Genomic DNA, 17,111 nt, shown 5'->3' on the forward strand with positions numbered 1-17,111 from the left:
ATCAGCATTAAAGTCTTCTTCCATTCATTTCTGTGGACATACGTATTACGTGCACTTTGAAATCGTCCTTCTTTAAACGGAAGGAAAAAATCTCTGGCAAATTATTGCGATATATTTATACATTTATCGCGTATATTTAGGAGTTTGTGCTCTGTTAATGCTGCTGCCATGTATTCTTTCCAGCCAATAATTTTGATGTACCTTCTTTTATGGATGGGGGTGCTTTCTTTAAATTCTGTCCCTTCAACAGTTTTGACAACCGATTTTTTTTTGTACCACTCTAGCTAAGATGTTGCACACGATGGAACCTGACATTGGTGTATCCAACCTCACCAACTGGTTTAAAAATGTTGATTTTATATTTAGAGATACTTAGGATAGCGTTGTTCCATGGTCGCATGGAAATAGTCACGTAGTTCTGACATCAGATATGCTGTTACCCATGTCTTCTCGCCCACTTTTCGAATCTATATATAAGCTCTCTACAATAAAATAATCAGTTGAAGTCAGCGCTGTATCGTCTTCCCTTTCTTCGTCGGTGTCTTAAGAGTGCGCTGTGTTTTTTCCCCCAGAAATTCCGGAAGGAAAATACTTATTCCATTTTGATATATTTTATTACAGCCTTTACATCATATGACGCTGCTTCAAAAGACGAAGTCTGTAGAATATGCAGACTTCACGTCGTTCTCTTGTAAGAGCCAAACCTACGTGGGACACCTGCAACATAAAATCAAACATTTTTCTATTTAAACCACTATTTTATTCTCGCTACACCCTTACCCTCCAAACTCATGCAATTACGCCCAAGTTTTCTTCGGTTGTATGAGACCATGGATGAATAGACCGAAGATGAGTGTGTGCTTAGATATTTTAGTACCCTGCGGTAGCGTTGCAGCTCATTCCACTCGCTTATGTTGCACTTGAAGCTCTTTGGATAAATATTATTAGAGACATAAGCTTCTCCAAGAACCTAAACTTTAATGCGAAAACTGTCTTCAAAACTGGATAAATCAGTTTTGTTCAGAAACAGCTACAATGACAGGAATTTTTTAAATGCTTTACCTGCCACAAGAATATGCTTTCGTGAGGAATGCACAAATCAATCTTTGCGTCTAAATTCTGTAACATTAATCATACTCATGCTCTGCACCTTTTATATATGCTTATTTTCGAGTCTATAACTTTCTTGAGCTTTGAAATACATGGTTAAAGTCTGAAACAGGTGTTTGACTTATGCATAAACCAGCTTGCTGTTTTTTCATTAAAACGTTTAGAAAAACGTGTGGTAAATAACATTGAAGAAAAGAGATAACCACTGGGTCACACTCAGTCGAGCGGTAGCAGGAGCTTTGGCATGCAATTTAGACAAAGAACAAGGAAGTATTTCACGGATCGCAAACTAAACTTGCCCAGTGGACATTTCAAAATTAATGATTTCTAATCGAGTTGCGCAAAGCTAACACTTTGATTAGCTACCGTTCCGAATGTTCCAATATGTTCCTTGCCTTTCCCGTTTTGAAGCGTTAAATATGAAACTTTCTGCATCTCTCAAGATTTCAAGATGAGTCATCTTTTTACTGAATTTAAATGCCAAAAAACAATATTACTGCTTTCAGAAGACAGGAAAAGTGGCAGTTTCCTCCATTTTGTTATTTCTGTCCTTTACCTACTTCATTTCTTTCAATACCAACTGCCACATTGTACCTTCACTTCTTCTTCCTTCTTATCTAATAAGAAAGAAATAACTAGAATTCCCATCAGCGATAAGGTAGTGACAGAAACGGAGAAATAGCAGATCACTTTAATCACTTGTTTTAGTCGGCTTTTTCTGATTCAAACATCGATGACCGTGACGTGTGCCCGCGTATTTTTCCTTTCAATTCGCTGGGAGACATCGTCGTGACTCCGGCTGGCCTATGTAATCAACTATCATTTTTGGATTCCGAAAAGGCTAGAGGCCTGATGGAATAACAACCCAGTTTATCAAGGCACACATAGAATGGGTATATTTTTTTATATACTCTTTATGAAACTATTACACACTGAGTCGTTGCAACCAGATTTGTGTTGCTAAGATCTGTTTTAAAAGTGGTAACAGATTTATCACAAATAACTGTCGCCAAATTTCTTTGTACAGCTTTTAAAGTCTTAGAAGATATCGTAAGTAAACACAGAGTAACTTTTCTTGAATATATCGAGCTCTTTTATCACCACCGGCACGGGATCCGAAAAGAAATATCTAACATAACACCCCTCACTGAAACGATACATAACTTTTTTTGCAGATATGAATGCCCAAGAACAAATCGATGTCATTTGCGCAGTTTCCTCAAAAGCCTTCGACAAGGGTCCAGACATAAATTACTTTTAAAATAATAACGCAGGAATTACCTAAATATTCTTTAGTAGACTGAAGTCTATTTGAACAATTCCAATAACGTTGTGTGTGTGGATCACTGCTTCGATTCGCCTACATTAGAACAGTTTTCTGTCCTTAGTCATCTCTTAGCTTTATTATTGTTCCTAATTTATATTACCAATGTTAACGACGTTATCGAGCCCCCCCCCCCCCCCCCCCCGTAGAATTGAAGCTTTTTGTAGACTACTGCTTAATTTAACCTCGAATAACACAAGCTATTGACCAGATTAGACCAATCCGAGCCCTTCATTCCTTGCATGTTTTGTACAAAAAAAAATGAGATATCGAAATTTCATTCTTTCCATTTTTGGTTCAAAAAACGAGATATAGAAATTTATTGCGAAAAAAAACCTTTACGCGTGCTACTATTAAGTTTCTGTGGTTATCTTCCTGCAACGTTGAAGAACTAAACGAAAAATTGATGATGCGTATAAGTATTTAGGCGTCCCCGTTACACATAACCTACAGTGGCATCAACATTAACAATGTGCGCTAAACAGCTTCCGAAAAACTTTACTTTTGAGAACAGCATGAAAATATGCAACAAAAGATGTCAGATTAACTGCTCATAAAACATTCATGAGCCCAACCTTGTAGTACGCCTGTGTTGTCGGGATTCTCCACCCCCCCCCCTCTCCCAAGAGGTTAAAAATCGGAAGAAGCTTGTTTTATTTCGTCAAGATAAAGAAGAAGGTACTCAGTGATGAAAATACTAAATTCATGTGGGCTTCAGTTACTTTGAAATCGAAGGCAAAAATCCAAACTAAAGCTTTTCTTTCAGATAATTCAAGGGAATTCAAAGATAAAAAGAAAGATATGTTCAGTCGCCGTGAAAATGGAGCATGAGAACAAGCCACACTGCATAAACCAAGCCCTAGTCCATCGATGTCGATATTTTTCTTTACTCTTTTTTTCATAATGTGATTGCAATTTGGATGCTTTGCCTGTTGAAGATGTCGGACAACCGGATGTGTATAAATTCGAGCGTTACATTGATATTTTGCGTCGAGGATGTTGAACATTACATTGGGAGATGTCAATTTTCTCAGTTGTGTGTTCAATACCCTCCCTGTAACGACGCTCAAGCGAGAGTTAACAATATAAATAAAAAGCAAGATTTTGAAAATAGAATCCATCTGATACTCACAGCGTGGTTTTGGTTGTGGGCATGGAGCCCTTACACAATAAATTGTTTTACGCTCGCAACGGAACCATGGTGGGCAGTACGTCCTCTGAAAGAAACGTGCATGAAAATATTTAGTGACAGTGACGTAGGGAAATTTCAGTCAACGTCATATATTTTGCTCGTTTTAGAAGTTCTTTTTGTATTTAGCATCACCACGTTGTTCTATGTATTATAAGAAAACTTTCACTGACTTTTTCACACTTAGCTCGCACAGTTAACGTTTAGTCAGCAGCGATGGTACAGTGGCGTGTTGTCTTGCGTTGAGGAAATGTTTTTTAAACTGCTATGACTTAAATTATATAATGACTGGGTGATCGAGAGAGGCTGCGATGGAGATAAGCTATCCTTTGCGTATGGCTGGTGCATGCGTCAAAAAAGAGAACATTTCATCATTGCACTGGATTTAACTACATTTCCTTGCCCTTCTTTTTCCGTACGACTCTGGCGACAACAGCATGGTCTTAGCAGGCCTTAGCAGAGTTTAGTCTGTCTAGCAGTTGCTTTGTACTGAGGACGGCATTAAAAAGGAAAACCTGCTTCTTAACCCACTACCTACTGAAGTTGCGGAGCACGGCGCTGATAACGTGTTCTTTTTATTTGTTTGCATAGGAGCATGTAGGCACAAAGATATATACACGAAAAAGCAAAGGGCATGACACTTTCGCCATTCACCGCCATTCTCTTTCTTTTCAGCGCACGGAATTAAAGTCGAGGACTATTTAACTGTGTACATGGTGAATTTTGACTAAACAACGATTTATTTATTTACGAACAATATCAGCCCCAATTGGGTCGCCATAGAAGTGGTTTTATACAACGTGTTATCGCGAAGAGAAGGAAACAAAAAATTTGTTTCATTATGTCTAGTTAGAAACGGGAAGGAAGCAAACAACAGTACGAACAAAGCAAATTTCAAAAATATGCAAACAAGAGAACTTTTGTAAACCTATTATGTGAATATAATAATAAGAAACGGGAATGAAAAGCAGCGCTGCAAAATACAGGGCAGTAGACCTCAATCCCATGCAAGTAGTGTCACTTTTTAAAGATTGAGAATCATTGCATGACAATACTTCACGGCTCTCGGTCCATACTGTTTGTTCTGGGAGCTTGTTATCGCGATGGCAACAAAAAAAATGAGTGCCAACAAAATCCTTCGGAAATTTAGCTCTTTGAGCGTTCTAGACTTCTTATTTCGCATTATACGATACAGAGTTCCGTCGTTGTCTTTGTCTTTGTTAATTATTTTTATGCTCCATTTATGCTCAGGTTTTGATGTTAGGCACTTAGTGTGGAGATCCTAGATTTTACAAGCGTATTCCAACGTTGGTCGTACTATCATTTTATTAGTATCATTGTCTCTGATGGGCAAGTCTGAGCGACCACCTTAATTATCGTAATTTTGATTTGATTTTCCTAAAATGTTATTTACACGTGCAGGACCAACTAAGCTTCGCACTAACTAATACCTATGCAGCTACATTCTGTGACAGCTGAAAAAAGAATAACACAATCTGTCGGGCATGTTGGTTGCGATCATCATGTATCATCAGCGCGAACAAAATCAGGAAAAAAGAGGCAGATAGCACAGAGCTCTGAGCATACAATTTTGAACAACGTTGGATGTTCAGCACTCTATCCTATCTGCCTCTTTTTCCTGTTTGGTGTTCGCGGTGGTGATACTTTTGAAAGAAGAGTCTCCGTTAATGCGGGGGAGTCTTATTGAGGTTAGCAGTGGTCAAAAATTGTCATACATGCTATTGTCAAGTCAGGGAGATTTGCCAATGAGTACATCAGCCATTTCTTATTTTTAACTGCTCTTTAAGTCCAGTCAGGATGGGAACTGATTAAAGTTCACTGTAAATAAGTCATCTGCAAAGGGCTTTTAGGCAAATTGTTAATCAAGTCTTTCACAAACACGGGGAACAGCCTTTCAGAACACCCGACCACAGGTGGCATGTGTGCGGCCTGAACCTGGCAAACTAAAAAAAATGGTATTCAATAATACAAGCTTCAATCCATAACACAATATTATTGTTTAAAAAATATCTTAGTTTAAATACCAATTTTTTGTAAATAACAGAATCAAAAGCCTAATTAAAATAAAAGAGCACTATATCTGCTTTACTTCGGTGGTCCAATGCCTCAATCATATCGTGTACTCTATCAATTAGCTCTGTGGCAGGTGACACAGGCAGTTGCTCCTTGCCTGAAACCATGCTGGCATTCACTGAAGAAATTATTTTTTAAAGTGTTTTCGAAGGTGTTTGGAAACAATGCGCTCTAACATCTTACAAGCACTTGATATGAGCGAGTGCAATCGGACAGCAAGTTCTAAGCTCAATTTCTGAGCTGGGTATAATTATTTATCAGGCTCCTACAGTAAACTTCAAAATAGAGAGCTTATCTTATCAGCATGCGGTTGTCGTACTCGTGATGCCTCTCGGTCTGTTTTCTCTTGCTCCCGTGCTTAATCTCACCACAGAGAATGCTTATACGTTGCGTCATGCTGTGTGTATGTGACTGCATCAATTTTCAGTATGCAATCTTTGCCTACTTTTTTAACCTTCAGCACTTTGCCACAAGTTCTGCTATTTACATGGTAAGATAGCACAAAAATCTTCAGTGAGCGAAAAGTCACTGTCTTTCAGCTTCAAATTGAATACTGAAGTCAAGGGCGATTTCTTCTGGCGTGACCTAAAGTAGGAATTTCTTCTGGCGTGAGGAATTTCTTCTGGCATAAGGAATTTCTTCTGGCGTGACGGTCACTTAGTCCGTTACAAACAAGACGTGCAGGAGAGAGGAATGCTTAGGCTTGCGGAAATCATGTATTCATTGCTGCGTTTCTGAGGAAGTAAACTGTGTCAGAGCAGTTTAATATTAGTAAGTTAAGCCTCAGGAGATCACTTTCAAATCGCGTTAGACTGTACATCCGTGTTTTTTTTTTGCAAGTCACCAAAACGGACAATCACAGGACATGTTCTGCCTTCCTGTTTCGTGCCAATTCTGTGAATTTGCTTTCTGCTACTGACTACGGCACTTTAACCATCCTTGAAGACGTCTCAAAGAACTTCATCCTTTACAATTTTCTCTGCTTCTTTTGGTGACTTGTATATTCCTGTGATAAATAGGTTTTTGTTGGCTTCAACTTTCAAGGTCGTCTATTTTTGATATAAGCTTGCAACGGTAGAAAGAAGACCTAGCACTTCTTTCTCGGTGTCTGCCAGCCAGTTTACGAATTTTGTTCGCATCATACAGCTTATTGCAGGCTGGTTAGTTTCCTATTAAATTAAGTCGTGTTCATTTTCATTTCTTTTCGTTTTCTAGTATTGTATTCCGCAAGATTATCGATTGAAGTTCTATTTCTTGGCCTGGACTGACGTCTATATAACCAAGCGCAGCGAAAAAAAAAACGAAATGGCATGGTTACATTGTGCGGCAGTAAAAGAGAGTATGAAGGCTTAGCAGCACTAGCACACCTATACAGTCATCTTTGTAACAACAGTAGTATTGCTTGTTCCCAACCTGTTCTGCTTACCATAACGGGTTAATCTTTCTTGTTATGCCAATGATGACTACATTCTAGAAGTAGCATCGTATATTCGGTAATAAAATTGTCGACAAAAGCTTTTATTGCTGATGAGCTTTCTTTAGTTATTTAGGCCGTGATGTTCGCATGTGTTCTGAAAGATGGCTCTAGATGGAAGTTAACCGTCGGTTATGTGCTCTGCGAAGAAAGGTTCAAAAATTAAAGGCCGCCATGTTGAAAACGGCCGGATTAAGGACGCAGCAACGCGCGTGGCGTTATAAAAATTTCAGAAGTAAAAATTTACTGGCAATTATTCTAACCGTAAAACAAGACCCCTCGCATTTTTGCGGGTCGCGTGCAGGAGCGTTTCTCGCAATAATATGCAGAAAATAGAATAGGGCCAGCGTATTTTTTGTCTTACACCGCACCGACGCCATTGTGGTCGATAAGGCCCGAAGCCCCACTCAGGCCAGCTGCCAGGATATTGCCATGGGTCTAGATAATTGTAATATCCGGGGTAACCTCCACCGTATGCTCCAGGGTAGTAGCCGTTGTTAAAGCCTCCAGTCCGCAGCTCGCTCGAATGGCTGTAGGGCGTCTGGTGCAGCCCTGTGCATCTGCTCAATACTGTAATGAATTAACAAAAAAGCGCGATATTCACTTGCGTTTTCCTGTGTTCGCGATAACACACTCGCAAAACAAAGGGGGATGTTTGCAGGCAACAATGATTGTTCAGAAAAAGATATTTCTAGATTTAAAATAGAGGAAGGGTGAAATGTCTCGCCTGTTTCAGTAAATGATCGTTTTATATTCGAGTGGAAAGTTATTGTACCGCCAAACAAGAAAGCATTGAAGCGAAAATCAAAAGCACGTGTTGCTGCGCAAAATCAAAGTAACGAATTATTTCTCATGTAGCAGGCAGTTTTCTTGGGGACAAGTAGCCAGTACATTCGTTACACGGTGCAATTTTCTAAAACTTATCTGCAGAAGCCTAAGAATTCCTTAAAATCAACTCGGTGAACGGATCTAGATTGTCGTGTTGTTGGATAATACAGATTTCTTTTTGAAACAATAGGAGTAGCGAATATTATAGATTTGTGGCGCGCACCACATAAAGAACAAAAACTGGCGTCCGTGCATCTCCGAATAATTTCCGTGTACCTGCATCCCACGTATCAATGTCTCCGTTTGATTGTCTGTTCCCCCCTATGTTTGTTTGGCCGTCCACTCGCGGACTTACATATCTGAACTAGAACATCTTTAAAGGCAGTACGCCTTTCTTGTTCCTTTGAAAGAAGAGATGAGAAATTCTCACACTGACTATTACGTATTTTCAACCCAGTTTTTCTAGACTAACACGGTCCCCTCTTTAAGGGTGACTGATAGGTGAGCAACGAGCAGCGGAGAGTGGCTTTCGGTTTCACTTTGTTTCCCCTGTATATTTCTTTGTATGTGCTGTTTGGTTGGGACCGGATGTGCCATGTCTCCTCGACGAATGTGATTACATGGGCAGTGCGACCGCAATGAAGCATGACTACCTTGATCGGGCACTACAGGAAGTACGTACGGGCAACAAACGCAGCAAGCAACACCCCTCCCCCCTCCTAGCACTCCAAGCAAGCCAACCACAAGATTGGCTTCGAAGAAGTGAGCGTATTCTCCGTGTAACGTGATCGTTTCAAGAGCCGTCATGTCGAGTCATGGCACATGCGATTCGCAAAGGCGACTGTAAAAAGTACTCCAGGGACGCTCCTCTCTGATCTTAATGACCTTCACCACGTGATAATACTATAAGGCAAAGCAAAGGCCGCTCCCTGTCGCTGCTTTCCGCTCATCTAAGTCACCCCTGAAGAAGGCACCGAGTTTGTTTCGAAACGTTGGGCTGAAAATAAGTTATTGGTGGGCGTGACTATTTTTCAACTCCTTCTGCCACATATGCTTTTAAGGCGAAAGTACATATAAACAGCGCTAAACGACAGGACTAGAAGAGGAGTAGACAAACACGGCGCTGAACTTACAACTGAATTTATTGGAAGGAAAAATTTTCAATATATACATACAAAAACGCGCACACGTGCGCACAGTCACTACATCAAAGTGGAGATACAATCAACAAGCCACGTTGGTCACACGTGTTGTACCTGCCATTCAAGCTACCCTTTGTGAAGCAATGTCATTTCCTTCTTTGACAATGCTAAAGAAGTATTGCTAACGCAACCTTTTGATTTTCTAGTGATATGAAATGCTTCGGCGACTTCTCTTGTAATCTTGTCAGTATGAAAAAATAACAATTCTGTATCGTCAAAGAACGGCACGCATTTGCATACACTGCAATGACTTGACAAGTTAGTATCTTTTTTTTGCAACGAATTAGCATGCTCCATAAGCCTAACATTAATGCATCGGCCTGTCTGGCCTATGTAAGTGCGACCACATGATAATGGAATCTGGTAAACTACCCCCATCTTGCAATTAACGAACTTGTTCACATGGTTAACTTTGCTGAGTGTGTGTCTTGTTCACATGGTACTGAGTGTGTGTCTGAGGTACTTGATGTTTTTTCACAGCATGGGTCCGGACTGCGGTTTACGCATGAGATCCCTCAAAGGAACGCCTTGCAGTTCCTAGATCTGAGCTTGTCCTTCTTGCCGAACCATGTATGCTGGCGATATGCTCCCAGGAGTGAAAAGCCTCTTGTTAATTACGCGTCTTTCCATTCCAAGCTTGTGAAATTCGGTATTGTGACAGGATGTATTGGTATGGCCGTCAAAAAATCTTGTATGCATCAAATGTCTGCTAGTCTTGCAGTCCAAGCCCAGAGATGTAGGGAGGCTGGGTACCCTGATTCCGTACTAGTGGCTGGTGCAGATAAGGTTCTTAGAACACTGAAATGTTCGGGTCAGCCTAAAGAAAATGCTGAGGGTAAGAAAACAGTTGCCATGCCTTATGTGCACGCGTTGTCACATCGTTTTAAAAGGGTAGGGGCCAAGTATGGCGTGAGGGTGGTTTCTTCTGCTCCTAATAAACTGGGTAGGTTAGGAGCAGCAGTTCAGAGAAAGCAGGAAGGTGCCAAACGTAAGTCTGTCTGCAAAGTTAACCATGTGAACAAGTTCGTTAATTGCAAGATGGGGGTAGTTTACCAGATTCCATTATCATGTGGTCGCACTTACATAGGCCAGACAGGCCGATGCATTAATGTTAGGCTTATGGAGCATGCTAATTCGTTGCAAAAAAAAAGATACTAACTTGTCAAGTCATTGCAGTGTATGCAAATGCGTGCCGTTCTTTGACGATACAGAATTGTTATTTTTTCATACTGACAAGATTACAAGAGAAGTCACCGAAGCATTTCATATCACTAGAAAATCAAAAGGTTGCGTTAGCAATACTTCTTTAGCATTGTCAAAGAAGGAAATGACATTGCTGCACAAAGGGTAGCTTGAATGGCAGGTACAACACGTGTGACCAACGTGGCTTGTTGATTGTATCTCCACTTTGATGTAGTGACTGTGCGCACGTGTGCGCGTTTTTGTATGTATATATTGAAAATTTTTCCTTCCAATAAATTCAGTTGTAAGTTCAGCGCCGTGTTTGTCTACTCCTCTTCTAGTCCTGTCGTTTAGCGCTGTTTATATGTACTTTCGCCATGGAACACCAACTCGCCCAATCTACCGTTCTTCTATGCTTTTAAGTTCTATCTCCATTAAAATCAGTACTAAATCTGCTATCGTAAGCTATATCTCCCGTCTGCGCCAACGTCTTTTGCTTTGTTTCGTAAAAATTCACACACTCGCCTGCCTAGTTAATATTATATAAAATCATTTGTTTTTTGCACATATCAATCGAACTTTTCTGAATATGGATGACTGGCAAGTCACGTGTAACGTGATCGTTTCAAGAGCCGTCATGTCGAGTCATGGCACATGCGATTCGCAAAGGCGACTGTAAAAAGTACTCCAGGGACGCTCCTCTCTGATCTTAATGACCTTCACCACGTGATAATAATATAAGGCAAAGCAAAGGCCGCTCCCTGTCGCTGCTTTCAGCTCATCTAAGTCACCCCTGAAGAAGGCACCGAGTTTGTTTCGGAACGTTGGGCTGAAAATAAGTTATTGGTGGGCGTGACTATTTTTCAACTCCTTCTGCCACATATGCTTTTAAGTTCTATCTCCATTAAAATCAGTACTAAATCTGCTATCGTAAGCTATATCTCCCGTCTGCGCCAACGTCTTTTGCTTTGTTTCGTAAAAATTCACACACTCGCCTGCCTAGTTAATGGTATATAAAATCATTTGTTTTTTGCACATATCAATCGAACTTTTCTGAATATGGATGACTGGCAAGTCACTAATCCCAGAGTTCTCACTTTTCTTCGAGACTGGGAATCTTCGCACCAATCCAGATGGCTAGACTAGATTAATAGCGACCCTACACCTTTCTTGAATATCAAAACCGACCTCAAAGTTCGTACAGATGCATACTTTTGTGGCATTCAGATCTTACTGCACCTCCTCTGCAGTGTGTCGGTGTCGTACTCGGATCACATTATTCGTTTAAAAAGTGTAACATGGCGAGGTGCCTGGACTGAATTGATTTTGGCGGCCGCAGATAAGAGGCTGTGAGAATGCGAAAAACACGGCATGGTGGCTTGGAACCACTTCTTCGCTACAACCCCCAAGCTGCGTACTTTTCCAAATTTTTCGTCCCATCGTTTACTAAATAGATCTTCGGTCGGCTACCTAATGGCAGCCGTTGTATTATCAATTTTCCTGTATTGCTGAATTTGGCTATTCTTCTTCTTATAACCAAGGAACTGCAAGATGAAAGATAAGTTTGACGCGCGCCGCGCCGCAACAGCGTGTACTTTTTTTCCGGTGCATTTTTGAAGTTTTCGACTATATGTAATCTGGAACTAGTATAATTATTTATAGAGCACGAGAGCTACGATTCAAGCAGTGTTGCGGATGACTCTCTCTGAGAGTCTTCCAGTTTCAGTTTCATGTCAGACCACGCAATGTGTATTTGAGTTCTTTTGATGAAATTAAAAGCGCCACATACAACTCCCAAAACTTAAAGAGGTAGCTACTGACAACGCTAATCAATGTGGGTTGCCTTCTATAGAGACAAATATTTCGTTTGGGTTTTATGCAGTTTAAAGGCTGAAAGCGACCCAGGCAATAAGGCACGCCGCTATGGAAGGCTCCGGAAATTTCAACCATCAGGAGTTCTTTAACATGCACTGATGTCGCACAGCAAACGGGCCTCTAGAACTTCGCCTCCATGGAAATGCGACCGCCGCAACCGGGATCGAAACCCCGTCTTTCGGGTCAGCAGCCGAGCCCCAGAACCGCTGAGCCACTGTGGCGGTTTTCGCAACAACGAGAAAATGCATGACTGTGCTGATGTAAAGCGCTTGGACAAAAACAGCTTGAATTATTATCTGACCTTCTGATATCATGTTACAATGGAGATCATAAAATATAAGAACCTAGTTAAACATGTTAAACTCAGCCTACATGCTTTTTACATGAGAAATGCAGTAAATAGTGCTGTAAATAAAAGTGTGTTCTCTATGTAAAGTGCGTGTTTTATTACCAGGCTATCCCAGGAGAAGTAATGTGCTTGAGCTGTTGCATTGACGAAAGTATTCCAATAAAAAATAGCAACGTAGAGTGACGATGAATATCAATGAATGAAAATTGTTAGTCACGATTCAAGCGCTCCGCGAGAAAGCTGATGCTGTATTTTTGCTGCTGGAATGACAGAACCCACCTGTAATCGACTGGAAAAAATCAGCGTGTGCTAAGTGGAAAAACTATTCAATATTTACCATGTTCAGCATTATATATACGTTCGATGACGTTCCAAGTCACACCCGCGGTAACTCAGGATATGCAACTTCCGCCGCTTATGAACGTGGGTGGCGCTGATGAACACTCTCAAGGTTAGGTTACTTGTAAACATAAACCCCCCCCAAAAGCAGATCTGACAGCCGCCGCCGTAGCTCAGTTGGTAGAGAACCGGACGCGTATTTTGGAGGGCGTGGGTTCGGTTCCCACCGGCGGCATGTGATTGTTTTTTTCTTCTCGTTTTCTAATCAGTTAGCTTGAAGCGATAACATATTCAGTAATATTTTAAATTGATCAACACCACAAAATAAATAAATAAATTAAAATGCCCTTGGTTTCTGTGGCTGTTGGCTTCTCTCTCTCATATATATATATATAAACACACGCACGCACACACACACACATATATTATTATTATTATTATTATTATTATTATTATTAACATTCCGCTTTTTTCTTCTGCGCCCTCTGTTATTGGGTCAAGATTCTCCCCCCCCCCTGCCCCCTCGCCCTCGCGGCCATGACGAGCATCAAGTGCCCGCTTTCTTCCATGAAGGTAGCTGCACGGCCACGCACTCTGTCGACCATCTCAGCTCAGCTCGGCACGCCTGTCACTAAAGGAAGCATATGGTGCTTAAGAAAGTAGAGGTCGCATCTGGGTACTGTATTTCCCACTCCTTGCATGCTCTCCGCACTCTCTATTTTTCTTGCATGTCTCACTCCCATTTTTTCCCATCCGTGCCTATTTATTTATTTTTACTTGTATAATTTTTTGTTTCTATCCACTTATTTCTGCACTCTCGATCCGTTTCACGCTCACCTGTTCTGTGCTCAGCCCCTATAAAAGAGGAAACAGCAGCGAAGAAAAATCACTCCCGAAAAAGATCGGTCTTCTGATCGAACATTTGTTTTCAAAGACGCTACGATTGCCTTCAGCGAGTCATTTGCATACAAACAATGTTCAGCTCTTTGGCCATAAATACAGCCAGTTGCACATTTGAGTGGCTGCAATTGCAGCTCTTAAGATGTTAATGCTGTGTTTAACGACATCATTGTTAGTCATGAAAAAAGTTTCACTCGAGTACCTTCAACACGCGCATTTTTGTTGTGAACGCGACGGCGAAAAGATTAATTTGACGGTGCGTATTTCTATTAAGAGGCGAGTTCAACGAAAGTGCGTTAACTCAACAAGTTCCAACACAAAAGTCACATCAAATACTAAAGTCGAATGAAATATATAAGTATCAATCCCACCATGAATATAGAAACTACGGATATTTACCTGTTGCCAGGAGCACGACACTGTACAGCGCCGCGGCTTCAAGCTTCATGGTACTTTTCTGACTATCCTTCGCGCTCATCTACAGAAGCGTACTGGATTTCCCTGTTATTTATAAGCCGGCGGAGCTATGCTGCTTGCCACGTTCTACTACGTGTAGGGTTCGTAACATAACTGCTGTCGTCTCGTGCAAGGAGTGGACAATATTTCAGTACGTCATCGCACAATTAAAACACAAACATCGATGCAAGAATTTTCTGAGCAGCAAAACAGCTGCCCGAGAGTGAACTTTTCCTCTCCATTGTCGTCCAGGGAAGCACAATGGGAGGTCACTTTGCGCTTCTGAAAGCGTTCTGCACTGCTGTGCTTTTTTTTACAATGGTAGCATCTGTTTTTCACTTCCTCTATGTACTTATGTTTTAGATTGGAAGTTATTATAAAGATATGACACAAGTGTAGGTGCACGTGCTCAAGCAGACGTTCTGCACATTAAAGTGGAGACGCGGTATTTGAAATGAACATTTTTATTGTTAAAGATGTAATGAAATTGGGTGCTCATGTCTTTCTTCTTCCCATCTTCAAAAACATATTTAGATTCAGTATATCTTCATTCCTATAATATAGCAAAATAAGTGAAGTATAGATACTTAAATTCTTGCCGTTTGTAAGGACGTTTCCTTTTACAATGTGTGGCTTCGATTTAAATCGTGCTGCAGCGAAAGGTCTGCCGTCTGGACCTAAGCAAATTATATTGTTTTTGAAATGGCTCATCATATAAAAACGTTATTTTTCCTGAGCACAATAATAATGAAGTACAGTTAGGTGACGTTATGGTGCGCAAAATTTGCAATGTTTGACTGAGCCAAACAAAAAAGCATAACACCAATGTTTAGCGCTTTCTGGGTGCAACGGTACAAGATTATTTGAAGTTGCACTATAAAAAAGGAACTTCCACAAGGCTAGTCATGTTGGCAAAACACACGAAGCTAGGAAAATAGAATTTTTAGTGAGTACGCCAGCTAATGGGAGGTTGCTGCAGGGGAAAAACAGCGGATTGCGGGTGTTCAAAAAGAAATCCACAGTAGTATTACAGAGTAGTGGGGAAAAGGCGGACGTTTCAAACAAAACCGAGATTTCGACCGTAGGTGCCGGCGACGGTAGTGGGAAGCGACGGGCGTAAAGTCCTGCCGCATTTCGCTCCAAAATCGTGTTTGCGAGCATCGTAGGCGCGAAATATATGGATACTTTATTATTTCAGGGTCGAATTTAGACCTTCATAATTATCATATATTCAAAATTTTTGCATATTTGATGATTTCAAGACCTGCATTTTCCCTTGAACTGTATCTGTGTTCTTGGAGGGTTTTTGCTCAGAAGAAACTGTTGCGGCGCGGGGGTAAGATTCAGCCTTTTATGTAAATGGTAAGCCTCCTGAGCATAACATTATGTTGCGGGGTGGAAAATCAACATTTCCTTAAAATAACAACAATCAACACTTCCATACATAATGTTTACTGTTCAGGAAGTCAGCAAGCGTGCGATGTGGACGTCCTTTTCTTCTCGTTGTTAAATAACCCTAACATTTATACTAAAACAATTAGCTATTTCCCGACTTTTACCGCTACTTGTCAAGTAAGATTACGAGGATAACTCTCTTCAGTCCTTCCAAAGATTAAATGTTGCAGGACACTGTTTTCATAGAGAAGCACGTTCAAGGTATGGTTGGCTTTGTTGTAGGCATTATCGCCTTTTGTGTGTTAGAGATATATTGTGAAATGTTTTAGTTTAAGTTCTACGCTTATCAGGTCGAGGGCTTATTTTTTTTCTTTTTCAGACATCAACCTCTGCGTTTCCTGGCTGAAAAATACTTTCATTACTACAAGCTTCCTTCTGTGGAACATTCATTTCTACTATAGTGGAGCACACTAGGGGGCGCAACGGAAGCGGAAATCATCTGAAAACCACACACGAACAGCCTTGTCCTGAAACGGGTGTAAGGGTTTCTTTGCAGCAGCCTGGAAACGTAGGCTATTTTCAAATGAAAAAAATTATACTTCTTTTAAGCAATCGAACCATACGAGACGCAAACATCTATTTCTGTAATTTCTGTCGTGCGTTCGAAGTCACACTGTCGTTTCAGCTATTCTCGCTGTTTTCCGCTCCTTCTGAGACAGTGATAATTTGTTTATATCGCGATCTCCAGACAGAATAAAAATACTAACGGTTTACTCCTAACCTCTTAATGGCTGTTTACCGTTTTACCAAATTACCTGGAATTGATACACCATTCTTAACAGGATGTGCCAATAATTTACAACGGCGTACATTGGGAAACCAGGCAGACGAGAAAATTATCATCTCTCTCATTATGACAGCAAGTTTATGGCTCATAGTTTATAGGTTAACAACTTTTGCTTCTATCTACCTAGTATTGTGGAAACCGCATTTATCTCATTTCAGCAGTTCTGAAGAGAGCAGGAGTGAGAGCTGTGTTTATGCTCATTGCAAAAACTTCCAGTAGACTGAGCGGTATTTCTTCAACAAGTAAAGCACTTTTAAAAAGCCGCATTTGCTTCATTGCGAGCATTTCTAAACATGGCTGGACTGAAAGCTAGTATGCTTTATGGTAATTATAAAAACTGTCAGTAGAATGGCGGGCATCTCTACGAGAAGTAAAGTACTTTTAAGCCGTCGTAACAGTGCAGCCAATAGACACTAGCAGATAACCAAGCGAAGAAGACTGTCAACTAGTCTTAAAATTTTCTTAGTTTTCTCTATGCTCGATATGTCCCAGCACAGTGAAAATTTTGAAAAAGGTAACGGTTCTTGCACAACTTCAGCGTAGCCAA

At 40.7% G+C, this 17,111-nt stretch overlaps 1 protein-coding gene across 1 annotated transcript; it reads right to left on the reverse strand.

The window, feature by feature from the left end:
• Positions 1-592: 592 nt before the first annotated feature.
• LOC149333488 (uncharacterized) lies at positions 593-14,391 on the reverse strand. Its single transcript, XM_089556069.1, has 4 exons — positions 14,266-14,391; positions 7,556-7,761; positions 3,567-3,651; positions 593-717 (listed from the first exon to the last, which is right to left on the reverse strand). Exons 1-4 carry the CDS (start codon positions 14,342-14,344, stop codon positions 677-679), a joined length of 411 nt encoding a protein of 136 aa, XP_089412195.1. The 5' UTR covers positions 14,345-14,391; the 3' UTR covers positions 593-676.
• Positions 14,392-17,111: the final 2,720 nt, after the last annotated feature.

Source organism: Amblyomma mixtum, chromosome 8 (genome assembly GCF_055824585.1).
Source record: "Amblyomma mixtum isolate Tamu chromosome 8, ASM5582458v1, whole genome shotgun sequence".
Taxonomy (NCBI): domain Eukaryota; kingdom Metazoa; phylum Arthropoda; class Arachnida; order Ixodida; family Ixodidae; genus Amblyomma; species Amblyomma mixtum.

Bases quoted from the DNA above. Each gene is read 5' to 3' on its own strand.
- LOC149333488 (XM_089556069.1), bottom strand. From the start codon at position 14,344: ATGAGCGCGAAGGATAGTCAGAAAAGTACCATGAAGCTTGAAGCCGCG. The intron at 7,762-14,265 runs GTAAATATCCGT...AATTCATTACAG, and splicing joins TGTCGTGCTCCTGGCAACAG to TATTGAGCAGATGCACAGGG. The intron at 3,652-7,555 runs GTAAGACAAAAA...CGTTTCTTTCAG, and splicing joins CACAATGGCGTCGGTGCGGT to AGGACGTACTGCCCACCATG.